The sequence below is a fragment of the Bos indicus x Bos taurus genome, chromosome 18, assembly GCF_003369695.1.
Source record: "Bos indicus x Bos taurus breed Angus x Brahman F1 hybrid chromosome 18, Bos_hybrid_MaternalHap_v2.0, whole genome shotgun sequence".
In the NCBI taxonomy this organism is placed as follows: Eukaryota; Metazoa; Chordata; class Mammalia; order Artiodactyla; family Bovidae; genus Bos; species Bos indicus x Bos taurus.
The window spans coordinates 477684-505581 of NC_040093.1; the positions used below are offsets into that span (position 1 = coordinate 477684).

A 27898-nucleotide genomic window follows, 5' to 3' on the forward strand; every position below is an offset into this window, starting at 1 on the left:
TCTAGGGAATCTTCCCAACCCAGGGATTGAGACCAGGTCTCCCGCATTGCAAGCGGATTCTTTGATTCACCAGCTGAGCCACCAGGGAAGCCCAAGTGGGTTTTCAATTATTTAAATTCTTTAATGTCTGTGTTAAGGTACCAGTTAGAATGTATAGTATATTTGATCTAGCACCAATAGTGAGAGTCTTGTTTGCTTGCTAATTTTAAACAAAGTGCTTTTATTACTAGAATGCTAATTTACTGTAGTGTTTTCTTTGGTACATTTTGACTAATTATATATATATTTCTCTGTATAGTTGTGTTGTTTTCTAACATGAATGGATCTGTTAGGGGAAGCACACTGATTGAAACCGCCCACCCTGGCCAGGCACCACAGGAGCCATTTGCATGAGTTGTATTGACAGGAGGTCCTGGTAAGGAACACAGAACTAAATAAATAAGCCTCCACCAACCAGAAGAGTTCGGGAAAGGTCAAAAGGAGACACCACAGGTCCGACCACCTCCCAGAATCCTTCTCTCTGGCATCCATCTTGGCTGAACAAGGCATGCGCCACCAGGAAGGACTCTGAGTCAGAATGACCAGCTAAGGACAACCCAGAAGCTAATCCCATCTCCATAAAACCGGAGACTGCGAGTCACGCAGCAGAGCAGTTCTCCTGGGTTCCCTTACCCTACTGCTCTCCACCCAGGTGCCCTTTCCCAATAAAATCTCTTGCTTTGTCAGCACATGTGTCTCCTCGGACAATTCATTTCCGAGTGTTAGACAAGAGCCCAGTTTCGGGCCCTGGAAAGGGTCCCCCTTCCTGCAACAGATTTATTTTTCTGTACCTATTAATATAAACATGTTTTATAATTCATTAGTATTATGTCGAATCTGTTAATGTATTTCTAATACTAAACCATTCTTAAGTTACTGAGATGCTTTCAACTTGTATTACATTCTGGAAACACAGCTGAATTTAATAAGTTTTATGAGACTGTTATTCTAGCACCATAAAATTAGTTGAAGAACATGAATCTCTGCAAGATTTAGAATAAGCTTAGATTCCTCGTTTCAGTGAATGATTCATGTGACTCCCTTCCTATGAATCAGGGTCTTTCTACAAATCTGTCAGATATCAAGTATCAGCAAGTATCAAAGAGATTTGGTATTTGTTAGTTTGATCAAGAAAGACATGCGTTTTAGGGAGGTTCAAAAGGGAGATGACATATGTATAACTATCAGGCATATGTATATGGCTGATTCATGTTGATGTATGGCAGAAACCAACACAATATTGTAAAGCAATTATCCTTCAATTAAAAATAAACCTTAAATAAAGAAAGACATGTCTAGGAGGTTGACTTATTGTTTTATTTTGTTATTTATTTTTTAATAAGATTTGCTGCTGCTATTGCTAAGTCGCTTCAGTCGTGTCTGATTCTGTGCGACCCCATGGACTGCAGCCTACCAGGGTCCTCCACCCATGGGATTTTTCAGGCAAGAGCACTGGAGTGGGTTGCCATTGCCTTCTCCTAATAAGATTTATTGAGTTATAATATAAAACTGTAATGTATCAATGTGTACATCTTGCTGATCTGACATATGTACACCATGTGAAACCATTCCTTCATCTAGTTAATTAACACATCATCACCTCATATAGTCATCGTGTGTATGAGAGAGAGAACATTTATGTTACACTCTCTTTGCATATATCAATTATAAAGTATGGTTTTATCAACATTATTCATGGTGTTTTACATTAGATCCTCAGACCTTAGTCATTTTATACCTGGAAGTTTGCTCCCTTTCACCAACCTCTCCCTATTTCTTCCACCCCGCCTCACACCAGTAACAACACTTATACTCTTTATTTCTATGAGTTTGACTTCTTAAGATTTTGTATAAAAGTGATACCACAGAGTATTCGTCTTTCTGTTCCACTTCTTTTACTTAACACAATGCATTGAAGGTCCGTTGGTGTTGTCAGAAATAGCAAGAGTTCCTTCATTCTCATGGCTAGGTTGTTGTTCAGTCACTGTCATGTTCAACTCTTTGCAAACCCATGGACTGCAGGCTTCCCAGTCTTCCACTATCTCCCAGAGTTTGCTCAAACTCATCTCCATTGAGTTGGTGATGCTATCCAACCATCCCATCCTCTGTCACCCCCTTCTCCTCCTGCTCTTAATCCTTCCCAGCATCAGGATCTTTCTCAATGAGTCTGCTCTTCACATCAGGTGGCCAAAGTATTCGAACTTCAGGCTTAACATCAGTCCATCCAATAATATTGAGGGTTGATTTCCTTTAGGGTTGACTGGTTTGATCTCCTTGCAGTCCAAGGAACTCTGAAGAGTCTTCTCTAGCTCTGTATCTGGAATTGTTGGATACTAGGTTAGTTCTATTTTGTGTGTGTGTGTGTGTGTGTGTGTGAAAACTCAACTCTTTACCATAGTGGCTGCACTAATTTACATTCCCAGAATTGATGCACAAAAATTTCACATTTCTCAACATCCTCTCTAAAACTTATTATCCTTTGTTTCATGATAGCCTTTCTAATGTGTGTGATGATATCTCATTACAATTTTCTTTGTGTATTTAGTAATACTGAACACATTTCCATGTACTTGTTGCCCATTTGTACGCTCTCATTGGAAAACATGTTTATATAGTTCCACTGTTCATATTTTAATTGGATTATTTATTTACTTTGCTATTAAGTTGTATGAGTTCTTCTTATATTTTACTTATTAACCACTTATCAGATGTATGATTTGCAAATATTTCCTGCTATTCTGTACATTCCCTTTTCATTTTGTTGATAGTTTTGGTTTCCTGTGCTGTGCAGATGCTTTTTTAGATTGATGTAGTCCCACTTGTTTATTAATATTTTTCTTTTATTAGTTGCTTTTGGTGTTAATCCCCCAAAAAATCAATGCCAAGGCAAATAACAAGGAGCTTTCACTCTATGTTTTCTTCTAGAAGCTTTATAATTCCAGGTTATGTGTTCAAATTTTACATCCATTCTGAGTTGATTTTTGTGTGTGGTGTAAGGATAGGGATCCAGTTCACTCTTTTGTATGTGTCTCTCCAGTTTTCCCCAAAACCATTTTTAGAAAAGACAATCCTTTCCTCATTGTCTGTTCTTGATGGCTTTGATGTAAGCAGATTCACCGTATGTGGACCTGTTCATTTCTGGGCTATATACTCTGTTCCATTGGCCTACATACCTACCTCTATTCCAATGATGGATTTAAAAGCTTAATTGTAAACCCACATACTATACTGGGAGTATAACTGTGTGTTTCTAAATTTCTATACACTTTGTAAACATTTATTGGGGTTAAATTCCAGGTGGTAAAGAATCCGCCTGTCAAGGCAGGAAATACAAGAGGTTCGGGTTGGATCCTTAGGTAGGGAAGACACCCTGGAGAAGGAAATGGCACCGCACTCTAGTATTCTTGCCTGAAAAATTCCATGGGCAGAGGAGCCTGGTGGGTTACAGTCCATGAGGCCCCAAAGAGTTGGACCTGACTAAGCAAACAGGCACTTCACAATAAGCTGTAATGAGGCTGTGTCCTTCCTATTCCTCCATTTACAGAATCTTTACAATAGAGTCAAGGGTATATTTCAGTAAAGCACAAAGACTTGAATGATTTCCAACTAGCGAAGTAGTTCACCAACTAACTTTTGCTCCCACTAGTCATAAAGTCATTTCTAACCCAGTCATAACTGAATAAATTTATGATGAAACATTCTCCTAAGCCACTTCACTAGTGTCCAACTCTTTGTGACACTGTGGACTTTAGCCTGCCAGGCTTCTCTGTCGATGGGAGTCTCCAGGCAAGAATACTGGAGTAGGTTGTCATGTCATACTTAAGATCCCCTAGGTCAGGGGATCTTCCTGACCTAGGGATTGAACCCGCATCTCCTATGTCTCCTGCATTGGCGGGTGGGTTCTTTACCACTAATGCCACCTGGGAAGCATTAATATAACATTATTAATGTTAATGTATAATGAAATATTAATATAACATTATTATTTTGTCTGATGACAGATAACTAAGGGACACTGTTAAGCAATGAATCCATAGTAAATAAAGAGGTTTATTTACTACATATTTACCATGTGACATGACCACACCAATGTCACAAAATCAGAAATAAGTCCTGTCTTGGTTTGCTAATTTGTCTTTTCCAATTATTTCATTTCTTTCACTTCTATCCCAGTATGCATTTTTTCTTTCTTTCTTTTTTTTTTTTTTTTTTTGGCCAAGCCATGGGCATGCAGGATTTTAGTTCTCCCACCAAAGACTGAACCCGGGGCCCCAGAAGTGGAAAGGTGGAGTCCTAACTCCTGGATTGCCAGGGAATTCCATGATTCATATTCTATTGCCCCTGTGGCAAATTGTTACAAATTTAGAAGATTAAGACCGTTTCTGTAGATAATACTTAGGATCTTGGTTTTCTACCTACCCTGGAAATCTCTTGTGTTTAGTCTTTTGCTGTTCAAAGTGACTATGAGATAGTTGGATTGTTGGATTAATATCTACCATGCTGTGTTGTGCTCACTCAGTCACATCTAATTCTTTGCCACCCCATGGACTGTAGCATATTTGTTACTAATTTGTATTCATTGCCCTTTTCCTTTGTTTAAAGTAAATTCTTTCTTTTTTTAAAATTTATGTTTGGTGTGCTGGGTCTTTGTTGCTGCATGACCTTTTTCTCTAGTAATGGCAAGCAGAGGCTACTTTCTGGTTGCAGTGTGTGGGCTTCTCATTGCACTGGCTTCTCTTGTTGTGGAGCACAGGCTCTAGGTTGCACAGGCTTAAGTAGTTGAAGTGCATAGGTTCAGTAGTTGTTGTTCCCGGGCTGTACAGCACAGGCTCCATAGTTGTGGCACACGGGCTTAGTTGCTCTGTGGCATGAGGGATCCTCCTGGACCAGTGATCTCCTGCATTGGCAGGCAGATTCTTTACCACTGAGCTACCAGGGAAGTCCCTTTATTCCAATTTTTGTTTTCTACTCTTTTCCTGCTTTTGTGGCTTTCATTATTTTATGATTCCATTCTATCTTGTTAGCATATCAGGTTATACTTCTTTGCACTGATAAAGAACCTGCCTGCCAATTCAGGAGATACAAGAGACATGGGCTTGACCCCTGGATCAGGAAGATCCCCTGGAGGAGGGCATGGCAATACATTCCATTCTTCTTGCCTGAGGAATCCCATGGACAGAGGAGCCTGGTGGGCTACAGTCCAGAGTTGCAAAGTCAGACACGACTGAAGCATCTTAGCACATGGACAATAGAGTTTGAAGTAAACATTGACAACTAAACCAAGTCCACTTTCAAATAATATTCTCCATTTCACAGATAGTGTACCTCATAATACAACAATCCCAGCTCTTCCCTCTAGTCCCTTGAATTAAGGTCATTCATTCTACTTATAATCAAATCCTTTACGATTATACAGTGGAAGTGACAGATAGATTGAAGGGATTAGATCTGATAGAGTGCCTGAAGAACTATGAACGGAGGTTTATAACACTGTATAGGAGGCAGTGATCAAAACCATACCCAAGAAAAAGAAATGCAAAAAGGCAAAATAGTTGTCTGAGGAGGCCTTAAAAATAGCTGAGAAAAGAAGAGATGTGAAAGGCAAAGGAGTAAAGGAAAGATATACCCATCTGAATGCAGAGTTCCAAAGAATAACAAGGAGAGATAAGAAAACCTTAAGTGAACAATACAAAGAAATAGAGAAAAACAACAGAATGGGAAAGAATAGAGAACTCTTCAAGAAAATTAGAGATACCAGGGGAAATTTTCATGCAAAGATGGGCACAATAATGGACAGAAACAGTAAGGACCTAACAGAAGAAGGTATTAAGAAGAGGTAGCAAGAATACAGAGAAAAACCATACAAAAAAGATCTTAATGACCCAGATAACCATGATGGTGTGATCACTAACCTAGAGCCAGACATCTTGGAATGTGAAGTCAAGGGGGCCTTAGCAAGAATCACTATGAACAAAGCTAATGGAGATGAAGGAATTCCAGCTGAGCTATTTCAAGTCCTTAAACACAATGCTTTGAAAGTGCTACACTCAATATGCCAATAAATATGGAAAACTCACCAGTGGCCACAGGGCTGGAAAAGGTCAGTTTTCATCCCCACCCCAAAGAAAGACAGTGCCAAAGAATGTTCAGCTACTGAACAATTGTATTCATTTCTCATGCTAGCAAAATAATGATCAAAATTCTCCAAGCTGGGCTTCAACACTGTGTGAACCAAGAACTTCCAGATGCTCAAGCTGGATTTAGAAGAGACAGAGGAACCAGAGATCAAATTGCCAACATCTAGTTGGATCATAGAAAAGGCAAGAGAATTCCAGAAAAACATCTACTTCTGCTTCATTGACTACACTAAAGCCTTTGGCAGTATGGATCACAACAAATTGTGGGAAATTCTTAAAGAGATGGGAACACTAGACCACCTTACCTGCCTCCTGAGAAATCTGTATGCAGGTCAAGAAGCAACAGTTAGAACCAGACATGGAACAGACTGGTTCAAAATTGGGAAAGGAGCACATCAAGGCTGAATATTGTCACCTGGCTTATTTAATTTCCATGCAGAGTACATCATGGAAAATGCTGGGCTGGATTGAAGCACAAGCTGGAGTCAAGATTGCAAGGAGAAATATCAATAACCTCAGCTATGCAGATGACACCACCCTTATGGCAGAAAGCAAAGAGGAACTAAAGAGCTTTTTAACATAGGTGAAAGAGGAGAGTGAAAAAGCTGGCTTAAAACTCAACATTCAAAAAGCAAAGATCATGGCATCAGGTCCCATCACTTCATGGCAAATAGATGGGGAAACAATGGAAATATTGACAGATTTTATTTTCTTGGACTCCACAAAATCACTACAGATGGTGACTGCAGCTGTGAAATTAAATGATGCTTACTCCTTAGAAGAAAAGCTATGACAAACTTAGACAGCATATTAAAAAGCAGAGACATTACTTTGCCAACAAAGGTCCATCTAGTCAAAGCAATGGTTTTTCCAGTAGTCATGTATAGATGTAAGAGTTGGAATATAAAGAAAGCTGAGTGACAAAGAATTGATGCTTTTGAACTATGGTGTTGGAGAAGACTCTTGAGAGTCCCTTGGATGGCAAAGAGATCCAACCAGTCCACCTGAAAGGAAATCAGTCCTGAATATTCACTGGAAGAACTGGTGCTGAAGCTGAAACTCCAATATTTAGGCCACCTGATACAAAAAGCTGACTCATTAGAAAAGACCCTGATGCTAGAAAAGATTGATAGCAGGAGGAGAAGGGGACGACAGAGGATGAGATGATTGGATAGCATCACCAACTCAATGGACGAGTTTGAGCAAGCTCTGGTGAAGATGGTAAAGGACAGGGAAGCTTGGCATATTGCAATCCGACCAGTGAGTTGGACACACTGAGCGACTAAACAATTGTACTTACATAGAAGCATACATATACAGGATATGCATACACATAAGCATACATAATAGAATGTGTTGGTATTAGTATTTCAAACAAATTGTTATCAGATCAATTAAGAATGAGAAAAATAACTTTACCTTTATTCCTTCTTCAGTGCTCTTCTTTAACTGGACTTTTTGACCTATACAATTTTGCTCATCTCTAATGAAATTTACACATTTCTTACAAGGCAGAAGCTATGGTCTGAATGTTTGAGTTAGTCCTCCAAAAGTTGTGTGTTGAAAGAACAGTCCCAAAGGTGCTAGTGGGGTCTTTAAGAGATTAGGAGTGGGGTCTTAAGAGATGTTTCCGTTATAGGGTGATGGAGTCCTCGGAAGTGGTATTAATGCCTTTATAAGAAGCTCCAGAGAGACCCCTAACTCTATCACATGTGGACACAGCAAGAAAGCACCAACTAAGATCCAGGAAGTGGGGTGCCATCAGAAAACTCATCCATTCTGGTATCTTGATCTGGTACTCCACAGCCTCCAACTTAATAAGAAATATTCATTAAAAACAAAAAACAAACAAACAAAAACAACTAACAAGGTTGTGGTATTTTGTTATAACACCCCAAATGAACCAAGATGGTAGTCTTACTGGGAAAAAAAATTCCGTTTTTATTTCTCTTTATTTTTTTAAACTATTTTACATTGGAGTATAGCTGATTATCTTTAAAAGGCTTTGCTTTCCCTGCACAATTTTTGAAGATTATTTATTATTGGTTACAGTGGGTCTTCGTTACTGTACACAGGCTTTCTCTAGTTGAAGCCAGTGGGGGCTACTCTAGTTGCTGTGGGGCGGCGTTCTCATTATGGAGGCTTCTTGTGTTGCAGAGCACAAGCTCTAAAGTGTTCAGGCTTCAGTAGTTGTGGCCCGTGGACTTACCTGCCCCTGGCATGTGTAATCTTCCCAGACCAGGGATAGAACCTATGTCCCCTCCATTGACAGGCAGATTCCCAAACACTGGACAACCAGGGAAGTCCCCCTTAACTTTTTTTTTTTTTTTTTTGAGGTGGTGGCTGTGGTGGCGGTCTTTGTTGCTTCGTGCTTTCTCTAAGTTGCAGTAAGCAGGGGCTGCTCTCTATTTGTGGTGAGAGAGCTCATTAGTTTCTCTTGTTCTGGAGAACAGGCTTAGTTTCCCTGTGGCATATGGGATCTTCCAGGACCAGGGAATCCACCCCATGCCACCTGCATTGTAAGACCAATTTCACCCAATCTGAAATTGGTGAATTGTTAACCACTGTACCACAAGAAGTCACTGAAATATTTTATTTCCTTTAATTTCAAAATGATGTCTACATGTAGTTTTTAATCTTTAATCCTTGATTTCCTGGAGTTTCGAACTGATGGCTACATGTCGTCTTTTACCATTTATCCTGCTTAGTACTAAAGTTCCTGATTTGTGCTTTCTTGTCTGACATTAATTTCTTCCTTAATGATGTAGCTTGGACAACCTAATCAATACCAAGATTGAGTCTCCACTTTGCTCCAAAGACTGAAACTCTTGATTCGTGCCTCAGAGGCTAAGCCTTGGTTTTTTGCCTCATCGAGGAAATCTTTGGCGTTTACACCATACATGTTGGGCACAAGGTGCGGCCTGCCAGCAGATCAACAAGACTGCATCCTGCCCTCACTGTCCTGCATTGCTCAGGAACCTGCAAGGGCAAGAGGGATCTGTGACTTTGGGCCGTGCATCACCTTCGGGATAAGCCGTGGTAACCTCACCCAAGAGAATTGGTTACTCAGCCTGAATGGTCCTACCAAAATTCCCTTAGTGGGTGCCAACACACCTAGGTTTCTCCTGGGTCCCCATTACCACCACTACCTTCCTGCCACCTCCTGCTCTGCACCATACCTGGCTCACCCCTTTCCCTCTCCTGAGATGCCACCTCCAATCAAACATGGCCAGTGGTTTGGAGAATGTGGGCCTTGGACAAAAAGGCCACACCAGGTTCTGTTGGGGAACTTCCTATGCTCTAGATTTCCTGAGAAGTCTCACCAGGGATGGAGAGACCCACAGTAGCCCAATCAACCAACTGGAGCCTTTGAAAAACATCCCAAGTGTTGGTGAACTTCACGTAGGGAAAATACCTGATGCCATGAGTTATTAATTACAGAGAAAGATGACAAGAACCTTGAAGAGAGCATTTAGAGTGTAAGAAGCCCATATCAGGAGATGGTGAGACAGGGAAGCCTAGTGTCCTGCACTTCATGGGGTTTCGGAGTTGGACACGACTGAGTGACTGAACAACATAAGAAACTGGATGCTAAGTTTAGTTTTCCACCGAACACCCAGAGGACCCAAGCAGAATTTATCAGCTGCTTCCCTGAGTACATCCCACTTTCACAACCTAAGAATTTTTAAAATTGGCAAAAGCTACAAAGCAGGGCTAGGTTTATTGTTTCACTGAATGCCTAGACTTAAGTGATGGGAACAGGGATGATACATATTAAAAAAGGCAAATGATACAATCAGCAATTATACAGAAGATATACAGCTGGTAAACAGCACATTAAAAATGCTCAAAATCATGAATCTCTAGGGAAATGTAGTAAAACCAATTGAAAGCTCACTGAGATAGCACTACTCACTTATTAAAAGGACTGATATTAATGACTGGTACAGATGTTGAGAAACTGGAACTCCTACAATGCAGATGGAAATGCAAAGGGGGACAGTCATTTTAAATGAGTTTCTTAGTTTCATCAGGTGTTAAAATTTATCTACCAAAGTGACCCAGACATTCCCCTGAGTTATCAATAAAAGGAACATACATCCACATAAAGAACTGACACAAGTGTTTACAGCAGCTTTATTTTCAAGAATGAAAACCTAGAAATAACCTAAACGCTAAGAAAAAGATGAATGGATAAACAGTTGTACATCTAAATATAAGAACGCTACTCACCAAAAACTAAAGAAATGAGATATTTATATATATCATGGATGAATCTGAAACAATTATGAAACAAAGGAAAACAAAAATAGTAAGCCATTTATGACTCCAATCAGATAAATTCAAGAAAATGCACATATTATCTATTCTAAGGGAAAGTGCACCAATGGTTATTGGAAAGGTGGGAAGGGCAAGGAGAGATAAACATACCATTAACAGATATGGGCATTATTAGGACTCAAGAGGTTCATACCTAGGTGAAAACTTGCTTCAGCATCAGTCCTTCCAGTTAATATTCAAGGTTGGATCTCCTTGCTGTAAAAGGACTTTCAGGAGTCTTCTCTAGCACCACATTTTGAAGTCATCAATTCCTTGGCATTCTGCCTTCTTTATGGTCCAGCTCTCACAACCGTAAGTGACCACTGGGGACACCATAGCCTTGGCTATACAAATCTTTGTCGGCAGAGCAATGTCTCTGATTTTCAGGACACCGTCTAGATTTGTCATTGGTTTCCCGCCAAGAAACAATGGTCTGACTTCATGGCTGAAGTTTGGTGCATGTAAATTATACTTTGATATAGCTTTAAAGATTGGCTCAAAATGAAAAAAACCTTTATGTCCTACTCTTTGGAAAAAAAAGGTTCTGCAACTGTATGCTGAACCCACCAACACACTCCTCATGTTCTCTGGAGATCAGTCTTCTATCAGTGGTAGCGAAGATGGGGTTAGGGTTTCTGCCTGAGTCAGCAGGAATGCTGCCTAGATCACAAGAGTCACATCCCCTTTTCCTTTCCTGCCTCTGCAGTAAGGTCCTTAAAGTAAAATTCACTAGAATCAGCAGATAAACTGATACTGCACAGTCAATGTCATATAAACATCAGGATGCACTTTAAGGAGAGGCACATTCCATCAAGTTGCCTGCAATTTCCCCCCACTCCCTATTAAACCAGAGTTTCTGTACCAATTGTGGTTTCCCTTGGACCCAGTTGTCATACAAATAATGAGATTGTACAAATAATGAGATTAGCTCAAAGATTTGTGGACATCAGGAAACACATCAGGTTCTTTTAGACTTGGAGAATACATACTTTTCAACAGTGCCTCAATACCCTATAATCTTTAATCTGAATAAGGAATAAAGATTCATGCTGCTCTCAGAAACACTTGAAATGAGATTCAATTCAGACCAATGGCCCCTCAATTTCCTCCAGTGTCCCTAAACTCAACAAGGAAATTGCACATTCACTGCACATTTATGACTTCCTGTAGGGTAAACTCTCAAATGTTCAAAGTGATTTGCTCGTAAAAGATTTCCTATATTTAGTGCATTCCTAAGGCCTTTCTCCAGTGTGAGCTTTCTTATGACAGTGCAGTTTAGTGGTGTTAATAAAAGATTTCCCACATTCACTACATTTAAAAGGCCTTTCTCCACGGTGAACTTTCTGATGGTAATAGAGGCTGTTGCCACGAGTGAAAGATTTCCCACATTCACTGCACTTATAAGGCCTTTCTCCAGTGTGAGCTCTCTGGTGTATAATGAGATGATTTCTCTGGACAAAGGTTTTCCCACAATCACCACACTCATAAGGCCTTTCTCCAGTGTGAGCACTCTGATGATAACAGAGGCCAGATTTGCTGCTAAAGGATCTCCCACATTCACTGCACTCATAAGGCTTTTCTCCAGTGTGACTTCTCAGATGTATACGGAGCTGGTAACTAGTGGTAAAAGATTTCCCACATTTGGTGCATTTGTAAGGCCTTTCTCCAGTATGAACTTTAAGATGACAACGAAGGTAGTAATTAAGGGTATAAGATTTCCCACATTCACTGCACTCAAAAGGCTTTTCTCCAGTGTGGGCTCTCTGATGAACACGGAGGAGGTAATTAGTAATAAAAGATTTTCCACATTCAATGCATTTGTAAGGCTTTTCTCCAGCGTGAGTTTTCTTATGATAGTACAAGGCAGAGTTAAAGTTAAAAGATTTTCCACATTCCCTGCATTCATAACGCCTTTCACCTTTGTGAATACTCTGGTGTTCAATAAACCTACACTTACTATTATAAGATTTCCCACACTCAGTACACACATAAGCACTTTTCCCTGTGTGAACTCTTTGGTGTTCAATTAAGGTACTCCTAAAGAGAAAGGATTTCCCACATTCACTACACTCAAAAGGCCTTTCCCTTGCATGTGATTTCTGATGACACTTGAGGGCCGACCTATACATGAAAGATTTTCCACATTCACTGCACTCATAAGGTCTTTCTCCAGAATGAACTCTCTGATGATTACGGAGAGAACTGATAGTCGTAAATGATTTCTTGCATTCATTGCACCTTACATAAGACCTGTCTCCAGAATGAATCCCCTGATGATAACGAAAGTTGAATTTAGAGGTAAAAGATTTCCCACACTCACCGCACCTATATGGCCATTCACTAGAATGAATTCTCTGATGGTAATGAAAAACAACAGGATTAAAAAAAGATTTCCCACATTCACTGCACTCAATAGGCCTTTCAGTGTGAGTGCCTTCATGAAGACGGAGACTAGTGCTACTGGCAAAAGATTTTCCACACTCACCACACGCATAAGGCCTTTCTTCAGTGTGAACTCTCTGATGACGATGGAGATGGGAGTTAGTAAGAAAAGATTTCCCACATTCATTGCACTTATAAGGCCTTGCTCCTGCATGAGATCTCTGATGATATCTGAGGGAAGGCCTAGAGGTAAAAGATTTCTCACATTCACTGCACTTGTAAGGTCTTTCTCCTGTGTGAGATCTATTATGACAAATGAATGAGGATCTAGACATAAAAGATTTCCCACATTCACTGCATTTGTAAGGCCTTTCTCCAGTATGAGATCTCTGATGATATTGGAGAGCACCGGTAGAGGTAAAAGATTTCCCACATTCATAACATTTATAAGGCTTTTCTCCTGTGTGAGATCTCCGATGATATCGGAAAGAATTGGTAGAGGTAAAAGATTTCCCACATTCATAGCATTTATAAGGCTTTTCTCCTGTGTGAGATCTCTGATGATTACGGAGTTTGAAGTTAGAGGTGAAGCATTTTCCACATTCACTGCATTTATAAGGCCTTTCTCCAGTGTGAGATCTCTGATGAGATCGGAGGATGCGGTTAGTGGTAAAGGATTTCCCACATTCACTACAGTCATAAGGTCTTTCTCCTGTGTGAGATCTCTGATGATAAATGAGGGCAGATCTACATGTAAAAGATTTCACACAGTCACTACACCTATAAGGACGTTCTCCAGAAAATACTCTCTTATGTCCAATGAACACAAAGCTGTCATAAAAAGACTCTGCACAGTCACTGCACACAGAACTATTCTCTCCATTGTGCAATCTCTGGGGAGAAACGAGGACTGATTTGTGGCTTAAGGATTTCCCACATTTGCTGCACTCCTCTGATCCTGAACGAATATAAATTTTTTGATCCTGACTGACAGTTGAGTTTTGTCTAAAAGATTTGCCACTTTTGATAAACAAATGAAGTCTTTCCCCAGGATGAACTCTCTGGTGGATAATAAACGTTGATTTGTACCTGAATGTTTTCCCGCATTCCCTGCACACAAAACATGGCCTTTCAGTGTAGACACTCCAGTCCTGAACAAGTGTGTGTTCAGAGCTGAAGGCTTTCTCGCAATTTCCGGAGGTATGATTTCTGCTTGGTGAAGTTGATCTGCACTGGGTGACTGTATTCAGCTTCTCCACAGTATAAGTGGCCTGCAGATATCCCACGCTGGCCAGAATTTTCCCAGAAGTAAGAGGCTTCCCTGACACATGGAATCTGGGGCTCTTAAAAGATAAAGCCTCATGGACACAGCTTCTCAAAGACATATAAAATTTTTTTGCACACGCCCCACACCTCAACAGTTTTTGGCTGTATTGTGTTCCCTGCTGCTCCACCAACTGGAAAACATATCTCAAGACTGTACTACACTTCTCACAGGGATGGGTCTTCTGAGAAAATGGAGTTGCTGTGGGAGATCCAGTCCATGAGACTCCTATAGGAACAGTTTTTTCACAGGGTGTCTCCCCACCTTCTGCTCCACAGCAGCAACCTGAATGCAAAGAAACACTAGTGAAGTGCACGTTGACTTCATAGGGAGGGAGCTAGTTCACCATAAATGTATAGCCATTTCATATAAGAATGACCTTCAAAGAAATGGGATACTTTTAAAGACTAGGGAGTTGGAAATCAGTTTAAGCAGCAGCTGCTGTGCATTACTGGGACTGAAACTGGTGGAGATCTCAACAAGAAAAGGATACAAAAATAGAGTGTGACACAAGGAAAAGAAGCAGGGTCTAGTGCTTGTTTCTCTGCCCACAGCTTCCTGTAGGACCTTTTCTACTACTGATGTGAAGCTCAGTAGAAGGGTGTGATCACAGCCACAAAAACAGAATCACAAATCATTTGCTCTTCAAGGTCAATTTAAGGATATATTCACACCTCACAGCATGATGCACGATGGGCAAAGTTCAGAGAGTAATAGAGAAAGCGTGGTAAGAGAAAGAGGTAAGATGTTGAGTCCAGAGAGGTGGAGCTGATCCCTGTGCTGGAAGTCATAGCAGAAATGACAAAGTAACAGAAATGACAGGTCAGCAAAAAGTCAACAGCGGAGGAGTAAAGGTAGAAATGGGGTGTGGTCACTGGCAATAGTACCAAAGTTTTCATTGAACAAAGACAGTTTCCTGGTATATTTTTAACAATGCCCTGATGTCACAGTCTCCCCAGCTATAATTCAGCAGGACCAGGCCCACTGAGCTCACCATGCCATAGCTAGAGTCATGTCCATCCCATTATGCACAAAGGATTCCTTTCCCTAAGAAAGTCATAACCGCAATTACTGGGTACATGGAGCACTGAAGGGAAAAAAAAAAAAAAAGAAACACAGAAAGGCTAGTAGTGTTCCAGAGCAACTCAGCATTACAGCAGACCCAGGAAAGAGCACAAGTTGAGTGACATCAATAAAATAGTAGAATAGGAGATACCACCCTTCACTACCAATGAAAAATAAACAGCTATCCATGAAGGACATTAATCAGCCTTGGAAGACACAAGAGTCCAGTGAAGAACGGACTCTTATATTCATGTATGGAAGTGAGAGTTGAGCCATAAAGAAGGCTGAGTGCCAAAGAACTGACGCTTTTGAATTGTGTTGGAGAATACTCTTGAGAATACTGTGGACTGCAAGAAGATCCAACTAGTCAATCCTAAAGGAAATCAACCCTGAATACTCATTGGAAGGACTGATGCTAAAGCTGAAGTTCTAATACTTTGGCCACCTGATACGAAGAGCCAACTCACTGGAAAAGACCCTGATGATGGGGAAAATTGAAGGCAAAAGGAGAAAGGGGCAGCAGAAGATAAGATGGTTAGATAGCATCACTGGCTCAATGGACATGAATTTGAGCAAACTCCGGAAGACAGTGAAAGACAGATGAGTCTGCAGTGCTGCAGTCCAGGAGGTTGTAAAGAGTAGGACACAACCTAACTGTTGAACACCACCACCACCACCACTACAGTGAAACATAATAAAAGGAAGAAGCACACAGAAAGGATCACTGGAAAGTGTCTTAAAAGAGACATCTGGAAATGACTAGGAAATGAGGGCTGGGCTGCCACTGACCTATTTCTCTCAGCCACAGGGCAGGGGCCACTGGAGTCCCAGTGGCCTCTGCTGCAGAAGACATAGCTGCCTGCTCTACAGAGGACACTGGAACTTTTGCCACTGAATTATCTGACACTCATGGTCAGAGTGGATACCCTGGTGAGTATGAAGCTACTGGTTAACACCCTCGGCAGGAGCTGTTGTGCTGATTCAGAAGCAGGGCTGCCACACCCCCTAAACCTGTGCCAGCATTTCAGACCCTGACTCCACCACTACACCATGTACTTCTGTGTCTCAGGCACTAGAAACAACTTCGCTATAGACATGCCAGTTTGACAGAACCACAGCCACTGTCTACATGTGCAGCCAGGCAGATTCCATGGCTGCTCCCTGCACAGCCACATATCTCAAACAAAAGCCAAGGCTGCTGAGGCTATCCAATCACCCAGACCCCAGAACCACTGTCACTCCAAAAGTGCCTGTATACAACACCCCAGGTCTGTGGATCCTCAACAGATGCACACACCTCAGACACCAGTGCTACTACAACCAATCAGGTACCCAACAGTCGATAGGGCACCAAGAAGGATCCCCTGGTGACAAAGTCCTCTGGGAGAAAAAGAGATCAGGAGTTTGCTAGCAGCCTTCTCCACCACTTTGGACACCCTCAGCTTTGCTGATTGAGGAATCTTGATTATCTTTACTGACACTGACTTCAGGTGAAGAAGCTGCACAGAGAACAACCTAATTGGGTCTTCCACAGAGCCAGAATGGCCACAGCCCAAACTTGAACCCACCACAGATTGAGACCTTCCCACACCAAAAACTGTAATGTGAAGCCTGGAAGAAATGACTAAACCATCAAATCAGCGTAAAGAAATGCAAGGCTACAGGAAACACACAAAAAATCAAAGAAACGTGAAACCAATACAGAAATACCATAATTTATCAGAAACCACACTCAAGGAAATGGAGACTTACAAAGGGTCAAAGAGTTCAAAATAATTGTTTGACCACAGTTCAGTGAAGCAACAACAAAGCAACAATTCAACAAAGTAAGGTAAACAATATATAAACAAAACAAGTTGTTTAACAAAGAGACAAAAATGAAAAAGCAGGTCTTCACTGGTGGCTCGGTCAGTAAAGATTCTGCCTCCAATGCGAGAGACCTGGGTTCAGTCCCTGGGTTGGGAAGATCCCATGGAGAAGGAAATGGCAACCCACTCCAGTATTCTTGCCTGGAGAATTCCATGGACAGAGGAGCTTGGTGGGCTACAGTTCATGGGGTCGTAAAGAGTCGGACACAACTAAGTGACTAACGATACCGGCACTCACTGAACTCATGAAGGTTGGCTGAGAGGAACAGGACTGAAGAATCGCCCCACACTTTCAACCAGTGATATTGGAGCTTCTGGTATGCCCACTCTCCAAAAAGGCCCATAGATGTGAAGAATCAACAGATAAATTGATAAATGAATATGTGGGAAATCCCTATCACATCATTGATGGGATTCTTAATATGATACAACAGGGAGCTAAGACATATCAAAATAAGAAATGGAACAATACAAGATCATTACATATATTTATAATCAAACACTTTCATGCAGACACAAAACAACTATATCCTCTTAATACCAGTAGAGTGTCAACTAATACATGGGAAAGGCTGTTTTTACATTGACTGTCCTTATTGCACTGATCCTTTAGCAGAATTATTCTACTTGGTCTCCAAAATAAAACATTCTACTATGCTGAAATAGCACAAACAACTTATGCTTTTACAGTCTGCTCTTACCTATTACCAGAACAGTTTATGTATTCTTACACCTTTGGACTTCTATGGGTATTAAAAACTTGAAAAACTAAAGTTATGAGAACCAAGATGGTATATATATGAAGTATACGCCTTCAGTTCAATTCAGTCACTCAGTCATGTTTGACTCTGTGACCCCATAGACTGCAGCATGTCAGGCTTCCCTGTCCATCATGAACTCCCGGAGCCTGTTCAAATTCGTGTCCATTGAGTCAGTGATGCCATCCAACTACCCCATCCTCTGTCATCCCCTTCTCCTCCTGCCTTCAGTCTTTTCCAGAATCGGGGTCTTTTCCAGTGAGTCAGTTCTTTGCACCAGGTGGCCAAAGTATTGGAGCTTCAGCTTCAGCATCAGTCCTTCCAATGAATATTCAGGACTGATTTCCCTTAGGATTGACTGGTTTGATCCCCTTGCAGTCCAAGGGACTCTTTTAAGAGTCTTCTCCAACACCACAGTTTAAAAGCATCCATTCTTCAGTGCTCAGCTTTCCTTATGGTCCAACTCTCACATCCACACATGACTCCTGGAAAAACCATAGCTCTGACTAGATGCACCTTTGTTAGCAAAGTAAGGTCTCTGCTTTTTAATACGCTGTCTAGGTTGGTCATAGCTTCGCAAGCGTCTTTTAATTTCATGGCTGCAGTCATCATTTGCAGTGATTTTGGAGCCGCAAAAAATAAAGTCTGTCACTGTTTCTAGTTTCCCCATCTATTTGCCATGAAGTGATGGGACCTGATGCTATGATCTTTGTTTTTTGAATGCTGAGTTTTAAGCCATCTTTTCACTCTCCTCTTTCACTTTCATAAAGAGGCTCCTCAGTTCCACTTCTCTTTCTGCTATAATGGTGGTATATCATCTGCATATCTGAAGTTACTGATATTTCTCCCGGCGATCTTGATTCCAGCTTGTGTTTCATCCATCCTGGTATTTTGCATGATGTAATCTGCATAGAATTTAAATAAGCGGAGTGACAGAATACAGCCTTGATGTGCTCCTTTTCCAACTTGGAACCAGTCCGTTGTTCCATGTCTGGTTTTAACTGTTGCTTCTTGACCTGCATACAGATTTCTCAGGAGGCAGGTAAGGCGGTCTGGGTTCCCATCTCTTGAAGAATTTTCCACAGTTTGTTGTGATCCACACAGTTAAAGGTTTTGGCATAGTCAATGAAGCAAAAGTAGATGTTTTTCTGGAATTCTCTAGCTTTTTCTATGATCCAACAGATGTTGGCAATTTGATCTATGCTTCCTCTGCCTTTCCTAAATCCAGCTTGAACATCTGGAAGTTCATGTACTGTTCAAGCCTTGCTTGGAGAACTTTCAGCATTACTTTGCTAGGGTGTGAGATGAGTGCAATTGTGCAGTAGTTTGAACATTCTTTGGCATTGCCTTTCTTTGGGACTGGAATGAAAATTGACCTTTTCCAGTCCTGTGGCCATTGCTGAGTTTTCCAGATTTATTAGCATGTTGAATGCAGCACTTTCACAGCATCATCTTTCAGAATTTGAAATAGCCCAACTGGAATTCCATCACCTCCATTAGCTTTGTTCATAGTGATGTTTCCTAAGGCCCACTTGACTTCACATTCCAGGATGTCTGGCTCTAGGTGAGTGATCACACCATCGTGGTTACCTGGGTCATGAAGATCTTTCTTGTATAGTTCTTTCGTGTATTCTTGCCACCTTTTCTTAATATCTTCTGCTTCTGTTAGGTCCACGTCATTTCTGTCCTTTATTGAGCCCATCTTTGCATGAAATGTTCCCTTGGTATCTCTAATTTTCTTGAAGAGAGATCTCTAGTCTTTCCCATTCTATTGTTTTCCTGTTTCTTTGCAATGTATATCCCTTAGGCATCTATTTTTAACTAAGTGAAAACTAGATGGAAATATGGGAGACCCAGTTGATTTGCAGGAAAGATAATTAAGTTTCTATCAAAAAATTATGACTATGGGCTTAAACTTTTATTGTCTTTTTGTGCTGTCTTTGTGTTTTGAATGTTCAAACATATAACTGGTGTATTAGAAGAGTATAAATATCTGTTGAAAAGGGGTAGTATCAATAATCTGATGATATTATCAATCTTTTTGGGGGGAGTAATTGTTTCCCAATGTTGTGTTAATTTCTACTGTACAACAAAGTAAATTAGCCATATGTATACGAATATCCCCTCCCTGTTGAGCCTCCCTATTTCTTACCTTGTTTAACTAAAATTCAGTCACTTGGAATTCTGTTTAGATTGAAAGTCCTTGGTACATTCTTATGTTATGGCTATTGAAAATCATTCCAAAGCAGCTACACTGGAATATAATTAAGAAATGCTCTGACTAGTCTGAGAAAACCATACAATAAAAATGGAAATTTCACGTACTTGCAAAAACTCTGAGTTGATAAAATTACCTTCATCTGTTGGGCATTATGTTTACCTTAGTAATACAATCATGACACTCATTTAAAAGAAACAAACAAGAGCTTCCCTGGTGGTCCAGTCTTTAAGAGTCCACCTGTCAAAGATCCCTGGTCCAGGAAGATTATACATGGCCTGTAGCAACTGAGCCCCTGCACAACTACTGAGCCCATGCTCCTAAAGTCTGTGCTCCACAAGAAAAGAAACCACTGCAATGAGAAACCTACACACCACAAGGAAGAGCAGTCCCCGCTCACTGCAACAAAGACCCGCATAGCCAAAACTACCCAAATAAAAATGTGTTTTAAAAAAGAAAGCAAACAAACAAATGGACCCAAACAGAAGTTCTGCTGCTGAAGAATACAATGAAATAAAGCACAATGAAGACAGTACCAATAGCCAAATTTTATTAAGCAAAATAAGTCTAGGAACTTGAAAACAGGTGTTCTAATTATCCAGTGAGGAGAAAAGAGAGACAAAGATGAAGTGAAGAAAGCATACACGGATTATGAAACAAAAAGCAAAACACTATTTGTATTTTCAGAGTCCTGGAAAGAGCAGACAGAGAGAAAGGGGTAGCAAGCACATTTAAAGAAACAATGATTGAAAACTTTCTAACTAGAGAGAAAAGAGTACACATCCAGATACATGAGGCTCACAGGTTCAATCAAAAACTTCCTTGAAGCATATTATAATAAAATGGTCAAAAAGCAATTACAGCGAATGCCCTGGAGGTCCAGTAGTTAGGACTGGGCACTTTCACTGCTGGGGCCTAAGTTCAATCCCTGGCCAGGGAACTAAGATCCCAAAGCCTCAAGGTGTGAGGTGTGTCTGGGAGCAGTGGGTCGAGGGGGGGCTGGGTATTACATACTAGTCATAAAAAGAATGAAATAATGCTATTTGCAGCAACATGGATGAACCTAGAAGTTATCATACTAAGTGAAGTAAGTCAGAGAAAAACAAATATATGTGATGTCACTTATATGTAGAATCTAAAAAAAAAAGTACGAATGAACTTTATTTACAAAATATACACAGACTCAGATAAAACAAACTCATGTTTACCAAAGCAGAAGTGAGGGAGGGATAAACTGGGAGTATGGGATTAACAGATGCACACTACCATGTATACAATAAACAATGATGTACTGTATAGCACAGGGAACCATATTCAATAACTTACAGTAAACTATTTAACAGAAAAGAACTGAAAACACATGGATGTATACATATATATGTATAACCAAATCACTTGCCCTATGAGAGTTTAGTACAGCAAAGATTGGGGTTGGAGAGAAAAGAGGGCAGTGCCAACACCCCAGCCTTCTACCTACCCCAACTATACAGAAAACTGGGGAAACCAGCAGTGCCTATACCACGTGAGGCCAGAGCACCTCCTTCAGAAAGGTGGGATGAGGCAGGATACAGAGCCCAGCTCAGGTCACTGGGGAGGTTGAGTCTTACCCAGTGAGGATATAAGTGTGTAGTTCTCCAGCATCACATCCAGATACAGGAGTCTCTGAGTCTCATCAAGGAGTCTCCATTCCCTCTGGGAGAAGCGCACAGCAATATCTGGAAAGGTCACACCACCCTGTCATGAAGGGGACAGATGAAAGCTTGAACATTATCCCTCTGAGAACCCACAATCCATGTCTGCACAAATCTATTCCAGATATTCTCCACCAGAGCTCCCAACCTGAGGGAAGATGCCAGGCCCTGGTGCAACAGAGGCCACTGTCTCCTCACAACCCATTAACCACTGTGTTCAGCCCTCAGCAGTCACTAGGTGGAAGGGGTGGTGGTGCACACAGATGCCATCTGAACTCTGGGCTTGACCTGCAATCTCACCACCTGCCACCAGTCCTTCCTTCCATATTTGCCACCCTAAAACCAGACGTGAATTTCACATCTCCACAGCTTTCTTCAACTTCTTTACTGCCAGCATTGCCCTTTCAACCATCACACTTGTCTCTCCACTCAACCTTTGTAAAAAACCCAGCCCTAAAAATCTCCCCACAAGACATCACTTCAGTTCAGTTCAGTCGTTCAGTCGTGTCCAGCTCTTCACGACCTCATGGACTACAGCACACCAGGCTTTACTGTCCATCACCAACTCCCAGAGTGGACTCAAACTCACGTCCTTTGAGTTGGTGATGCCATCCAACCATCTCATCCTCTGTCATCCCCTTCTCCTCCCACCTCAATCTTTTCCAGCATCAGGGTCTTTTCCAGTCAGTCAGTTCTTCGCATCAGGTGGCCAAAGCATTGGATTTTCAGTATCAGTCCCTCCAATGAATAGTCAGGACTGATTTCTTTAAGGATTAACTGGTTTTATCTCCTTGCAGTCCAAGGAACTCTCAAGAGTCTTCTCCAACACCACAGTTCAAAAGCATCAGTTCTTCATTGCTCAGCTTTCTTTATAGCCCAACTCTCACATCCATACATGACTACTGGAAAAACTATAGCCTTGACTAGATCGACCTTTGTTGGCAAAGTAATGTCTCTGCTTTTTGATATGCTGTCTAGGTTGGTCATAGCTTTCCTTCCAAGGGGCAAGCATCTTTTAATTTCATGGCTGCAGTCACCATCTGCAGTGATTTTGGAGTCCAAGAAAATAAAGTCTGTCACTGTTTCCATTGTTTCCCCATCTATTTGGCATAAAGTGATGGGACTGGATGCCATGATCTTAGTTTTCTGAATGTTGAGTTTTAAGCCAGATGTAGTGACTCATAAATGACATCTGCCCCAGACCTTATCCACTAGCAAGACTAAAACATCCCAGATCCCATCAAAATTCATCACAAAATCCTGAAGAAGCCATATAGTATTAAATAAGCAGTAGCCCCAGCCTCACTGCCTTCTTGTCTCAATTACTCCTGGGTCTCCTCAGCCATTTTTCCTCCACTCATCCCACAAACATATCCAGGCCCTGAGCAAAAGAACCACTTCTCAGGACACACCCATCTTTCTGACCAACTAATATCATGCCTACTATAACCTGCATCCCCTCCTAAATGTGATCCACAGCTCCACGCTGCTCCACACAACGGTCATCACTTTTGAGAATTTCCATTCCTGAACACCTTCCCAGTTTTCCAGACCTGCCTAGTCAACTGCCCACTTGTTGCCTACACTCAGTCTTCTCTGAAACATCTCAGACTCTTAACAGAGCGAAAACAAACATAATATTTCCAAGGAAAATTAATCTGCTGTTAAGGTCCCCATCCAGTTGATGGGCCTTCCATCCCTTCATCTACTAGGGTCAAAACCCTGAAGGTCATCCATCGCTACTTCCTTTCTGGCACCAACAAGACCCCAAATTTGGCTTGGCCTGTCTCCAAAAATGGATCCAGAATTCCTGAGACATCGAGGGCAGTCCCTCTGGTCCATGAATACTCAATTCAGTTCAGTTCAGTCGCTCAGTCGTGTCTGACTCTTTTCGACCCCATGAATCGCAGCACGCCAGGCCTCCCTGTCCATCACCAACTCCCAGAGTTCACTCAGACTCACGTCCATCGAGTCAGTGATGCCATCCAGCCATCTCATCCTCTGTCGTCCCCTTCTCCTCCTGCCCCCAATCCCTCCCAGCATCAGGGTCTTTTCCAATGAGTCAACTCTTTGCATGAGGTGGCCAAAGTACTGGTGTTTCAGCTTTAGCATCATTCCTTCCAAAGAAATCCCAGGCTGATTTCCTTCAGAATGGACTGGTTGGATCTCCTTGCAGTCCAAGGGACTCTCAAGAGTCTTCTCCAACACCACAGTTCAAAAGCATCAATTATTCAGCGCTCAGCCTTCTTCACAGTCCAACTCTCACATCCATACATGACCACAGGAAAAACCATAGCCTTGACTAGACGGACCTTTGTTGGTAAAGTAATGTCTCTGCTTTTGAATATGCTATCTAGGTTGGTCATAACTTTCCTTCCAAGGAGTAAGCGTCTTTTAATTTCATGGCTGCAGTCACCATCTGCAGTCATTTTGGAGCCCAAAAAATGACGTCTGACACTGTTTCCACTGTTTCCCCATCTATTTCCCTTGAAGTGATGGGACCGGATGCCATGATCTTCATTTTCTGAATGTTGAGCTTTAAACCAACTTTTTCACTCTCCTCTTTCACTTTCATCAAGAGGCTTTTTTAGTTCCTCTTCGCTTTCTGCCACAAGGGTGGTGTCATCTGCATATCTGAGGTTATTGATATTTCTCCCGGCAATCTTGATTCCAGCTTGTGCTTCTTCCAGTCCAGCATTTCTCATGATGTACTCTGCATATAAGTGAAATAAGCAGGGTGACAATATACAGCCTTGATGTACTCCTTTTCCTATTTGGAACCAGTCTGATGTTCCATGTCCAGTTCTAACTGTTAGGCTACCGCAATTAATCATTCCATGCCTCCTGCTACCCCTCCCCTGTTTACTTCTATAGTCTGTTCTCTTCTCTGCAACTAGTTGGAGTGTCTTTTGATTTTGGTAAGACTACCTCCTACCTGCAATTCAAACCTCTCATTACTTGTATAACAAATTGCCAATTTCTCAGGCAGCAACACTGCAAGCCTGACTCTGGCCTGACCACATCTGGCTTCTAAAGGAAAACAGAGAAGTTGTACCAGGATTCCGGCTAGTCTGACCTACAAGCCTCTGCATTTCGGGGTCCCTCTGTCTGTCACGCTCTCCCACTAGCCACCATGTGGTCAGAAATGACCTGATGACCGCTTCACCATCCTGAATCCTGGGGCCTGAGCTGCAGGCAAGTGAGGATGGGCCCCAGACTTAAGTGTCTGGTGCAGCGTGGCCTTCCCAAGGTGGCAACAGTGGTAAAGAATCACCCTGCTCAGGGCTGGTGCACTAGGATGACCTGAGGGGTGGGATGGGGAGGGAGGTGGGAGGGAGGATTCAGGATGGGGGACACATGTACACATGTACATGATTCATGTGAATGTATGGCAAAAACCATTACAATATTGTAAAGTAATTAGCCTCCAATTAAAATAAATAGATAAATATTTTAAAATGTGTTGTAAGTCAGAAAGCCTTTTCTATGTCTGAAGCTTGGAACTGAAAAAAAAAATGTATTAAATATAGCCTCTTGCTTTCCTTCCTTAGAACAACACCATGGAGTAAGAGGCAGACTGCTTGAGGTTAAGTTCTAGGGTACTGTACACCAGCTATGAGTCTCTACAACATACTTAATAGTGAAGTGAAGTCGCTCAGTCGTGTCCAACTCTTTGCGACCCGTGGACTGTAGCCCACCAAGCTCCTCTGTCCATGGGATTCTCCAGGCAAGAATACTGGAGTGGGTTGCCATTTCCTTCTCCAGGGGATCTTCCCGATCCAGGGATCAAACCCAGGTCTCCCACATTGCAAGTAGACGCTTTAACCTCTGCGCCACCAAGGAAGCCCTTAAATACAAGAATACAGTCTCTCAGAAAACCTCCTATAGAGACACAGAACTTCAGATCCAAGTACTAACATCAAAGATTTCAAAGGGAGGAAAGGAAGCCAAGTTGAAAGAAGAAGGGGGAGGAGGCGGGAGAGGGGGGCGAAAGGGGCGGCCTTACAGACGTCTCCTGCCACCTACAGATACCCAGGCGTTATGGAACTTTTCCCTGGGCCTCCAGAGAAGGGAGGACTGGAACTCAGCCCTACCACAAATCAGACCAGACCAGAACCAGAATTTGAGTTCTCTGCCAAGAGGAGGTGATCAGTCTCCAATCCTCAGCTCAGGCTGAGGGCCCTTCGACCAGATTCTTGCGTCCAGGACCGGGAGACTAGAAAAACGGTGAAGGATAGGAAGGGTTAAGGAGAGGAAAGAGAGAGGGAAGGGGAGAGAGTGCTAAAGTTTCCTTCTCTATAAAACAGTTATCACCTACTTCACACGATTACTATTAAGATTAAATAACATATATTGAGGGTTTAAAACAGTTCTTGGTAAGCACTGTGTGTTTACTGTTATTTTTGTGACCGTTGTTACTATCATTGCTATTTACATATTCTAGTCCCTCTGCTCTGGAGAAGGCGATGGCACCCAACTCCAGTACTCTTGCCTGGAAAATCCCATGGACGGAGGAGCCTGGTAGGCTGCAGTCCATGGGGTCACAAAGAGTCGGACACGCCTGAGCAATTTCACTTTCACTTTTCACTTTCCTGCATTGGAGAAGGAAATGGCAACCCACTCCAGTGTTCTTGCCTGGAGAATCCCAGGAACGGGGGATCCTGGTGGGCTGCCATCTATGGGGTCGCAGAGTCGGACACGACTGAAGTGACTTAGCAGCAGCAGCAGCAGTCCCTCCGCTCAGGATGTATTTTCTTTCTTACTTCACTCGGCAAAATACTTCTCATTTTTCTAAACCTGACTCAAAAAAAACTGTCCTGAACTTTTAAAACAATGTCCTTTTTCAGTGCTATCTTAACAACCTTTATATATATAGTTATTAAGAAAATTACCCTGAAATTATCTATTTGAATGTCATACGCCTGTACACACTTGCCTCCTTCCTCCCCCCTAAATTCCTGAAGAACAGCGTCCCTTCTCCATTTGTTCCCTAGAACTGATGCACAACTTATGTATTAGGGATCCACATCCACCCACCCACCCCTCCCCCCCCCAAAAAAGAACCCGCCTGCTAATGCAAGAGACACAGGAGACGCGGGTTCAATCCCTGTGTCGGGTCCCGGGAGTAGGGCATGACAACCCCCTCCAGTATTCCTGCTTGGAGAATCCATGGACAGAGGACATGGAGGGCTACGGTCCATATGGTCGCAAAGAGTCGGACACGACTGAAGCGACTTAGCACGCACGGGGCGAGGGCGGTGAGGGCCGGGAGGAAGAGCGTTTACCTGAGGTGGGTCCCGCAGCGCCGCCGTAGCCATCGGACTCTGCCTTGCGAGGGACGGGAGTGTCGGTCCTTACCCCGGGTCTGGTGCCTCCTCTCAGACCCTCCCGTCCCCGACCAGCGAGCCAACAGGAGAGACGCCAAAAAAAGGGGCAACCAGGCTGGCTAGGCGGGTGTCCCCTTCTCTTCTCACCATTCCATGAGGACAACCATACCCAACGGAGCACAACGGTTTCCCGGTAGCCTACCCTGCAGCAAAGGATGGTCTAAGCAAATTGAGCGCTAGGCGAGGAGACCGGAAATCCCTCCCCTGACGCATGCTCACTGGGGGAAAGTCTTCATCCTCATCCCTCATTGGTTCAACGCTGGTGTCGCTCTGCCTAGGCTCTTCCTGGTAGTGTGGTTCTGGGTGCTCTGGAGACCCCATGAAAGGCTGTTTGCCATCCTTAACTTGCAGAGCATTTCCTGTCAGCTCCCCGGAAGAATGCGGGGAAATGGTTCTCCTCCCCAGAGGGAGGAGCTTTACTCCTTAAAGATGTAAAGAGACATTAATTTAGACTCCTCCCAAGCTCATCCTGCTCTCAGAGGACAAGTCTAATAGACTTTTCCAAATTCTGTTACTGTGGGCAGGCAACGTTGCCCACATTCCTGATCCCATTCTAGTTCTTAAAGAAACAAAGCCGCAGCCACTGCTGCTGTTCCCCAAAGGTGTTCCCTGAGGGGAAATCAGGATGCAGCCAGGCAGGAAGCATTCTGTGCCTGGGACAATGAGCGTTAATAGTTAAGATGCATATCTAAGGACTAATGTTAAGAAG

General features: G+C 42.3%; 1 protein-coding gene across 1 annotated transcript; it reads right to left on the bottom strand.

Annotated features, from left to right (window-relative positions):
• Positions 1-10768: 10768 nt before the first annotated feature.
• On the bottom strand, positions 10769-27505 carry LOC113875902 (zinc finger protein 585A-like). The gene is made up of 3 exons (XM_027514601.1): positions 27088-27505; positions 21719-21845; positions 10769-14487 (listed from the first exon to the last, which is right to left on the bottom strand). Exons 1-3 carry the CDS (start codon positions 27118-27120, stop codon positions 11729-11731), a joined length of 2919 nt encoding a protein of 972 aa, XP_027370402.1. The 5' UTR covers positions 27121-27505; the 3' UTR covers positions 10769-11728.
• Positions 27506-27898: the final 393 nt, after the last annotated feature.

Coding starts and splice junctions, on each gene's coding strand:
- LOC113875902 (XM_027514601.1), bottom strand. CDS start 27,120: ATGGCTACGGCGGCGCTGCGGGACCCACCTCAG. Junction 21,846..27,087: donor CGCTGCGGGACCCACCTCAG/GTAAACGCTCTT, acceptor CCTTCATGACAG/GGTGGTGTGACCTTTCCAGA. Junction 14,488..21,718: donor CACACTTATATCCTCACTGG/GTAAGACTCAAC, acceptor CTTTGCATTCAG/GTTGCTGCTGTGGAGCAGAA.